General features: G+C 34.6%; 1 protein-coding gene across 1 annotated transcript; it reads left to right on the top strand.

Annotated features, from left to right (window-relative positions):
• Positions 1-305: 305 nt before the first annotated feature.
• Positions 306-1,075, top strand: LOC149139433 (vacuolar protein sorting-associated protein 55 homolog). The gene is made up of 4 exons (XM_089449091.1): positions 306-422; positions 536-575; positions 701-785; positions 883-1,075. Exons 1-4 carry the CDS (start codon positions 324-326, stop codon positions 1,073-1,075), a joined length of 417 nt encoding a protein of 138 aa, XP_089305217.1. The 5' UTR covers positions 306-323.
• The last annotated feature ends 368 nt before the right edge of the window (positions 1,076-1,443 follow it).

The raw sequence follows: 1,443 nt of genomic DNA, 5'->3' as shown, positions 1-1,443 counted from the left end.
GTCTTGAACCCAGTTAAAATATTATGCTTTTTTATAATTGATTTGTGATTCATACTTAAGTCTGAGATGCACCATTCTCAGGGTTCCCAAGTTTGTTACCTATTTCTATTGAGCTTTGCAACATTCTAGCTTTAAAAGTTGAAACATTGCAATATTGTATCAATTTCCTGTAAACAATTTATTTTAATATGTATATTGTTCTCTTGTGATGCATCTACAATGACATTGAAATGGTTACAACAATTGGCAATGTTTTGTGCATTAGTGTAGGTGCAAAGACATTGGTTCGACATTGAAATTCTTATATGTTGTGGCAGACTTAGATGGTTGATTTGCCAACATATGTGCAACATTGCTTGCATTCATGCAGGCTTTCTGTTTTGGCGATTATGGTTTCGGCTGAAATCATTTTGCAATTCCTGGTGTGTAACGTTTTTCTGGAATTATGATTTGAGTCATATTGTCTATGGTTTTGTCAAATATTTCTTTTTGTTTTGGTTTTCCTCATTTGTTTTTGGGCTCATGTGACAAGCAGGCTTGTGCTTTATACAAGAACTGGTGGCCTATGCTAACAGGTACTATTTCTTGTGTCTGTTTGAGACCAAAGATTCTTTTTCCTGTTGGTATCATGGAAGACACAATTCAAGATATGAACTGCACTAGTGTGAAACTAATGTTGGAAGGTGGAATTTTTTTGTAGCCATTATGTATGTAATGCTGCCAATACCATTGTTATTTTTTGGACTTGGAGATTCTTCAGTTATTAGTTCTACAGAAGGTGGAGGGCATGTTTTACAACATCCACTCTATTCAGCATTTTTGCAAATTCTGAAGTAGTGTGCAACTGATATTTTCTATCATTTTCAACATTTGTAATAACAGATGGGTGGATGCAGCAAAATTCTTGACTGGAGCTTCTATAATTGGGAGCATTGCAATACCTTCTATCCTAAAGCATGTTGATGTTATTGGGTTGGGAGCCATGTTTTTGGTGTTTGCATCCCTTTTTGTGTTTGGTTGTACAACATTTTGTTATTTTCATATGGGAGTTGAAGACAAAGATAGCTATTTCTGAAGACTGTAGATTTTGTTATGTGAGTGAGGTGTAAGTTTTGTCAAATTATTAATTCTCTGAAGGAAAGGAGCAGCAACATTGCTCCACTCATCAACATTTATTTGTAATTCATCTATGGTGTTTTCTGAGTTGCTCATTGTTTTTTATGCAAGTATTGATGGAAGTGAAGATTTCCACAGTTGATTTGGTGGTTACAGTTGAAGTCAAGATTTCCAGAAAAGTGACCTTTGATGTTAGAAGCCTAGCCTTGAATGTTATCTATGGGCCTTAAATTTTGTGGTTTGAATAAGAAATCCTTTTTTTGATTTTAGCATTTCTTCTGTTACTTATGTTGGAACTTCTTTGAGTTCGAACTCCACCATAATATA

The sequence above is a fragment of the Pinus tabuliformis genome, chromosome X (genome assembly GCF_031772625.1).
Source record: "Pinus tabuliformis cultivar Carrire ecotype Pingquan chromosome X, CPIR1, whole genome shotgun sequence".
Classification (NCBI taxonomy): Eukaryota; Viridiplantae; Streptophyta; class Pinopsida; order Pinales; family Pinaceae; genus Pinus; species Pinus tabuliformis.
This window is presented reverse-complemented; position numbering and strand designations above follow the sequence as displayed.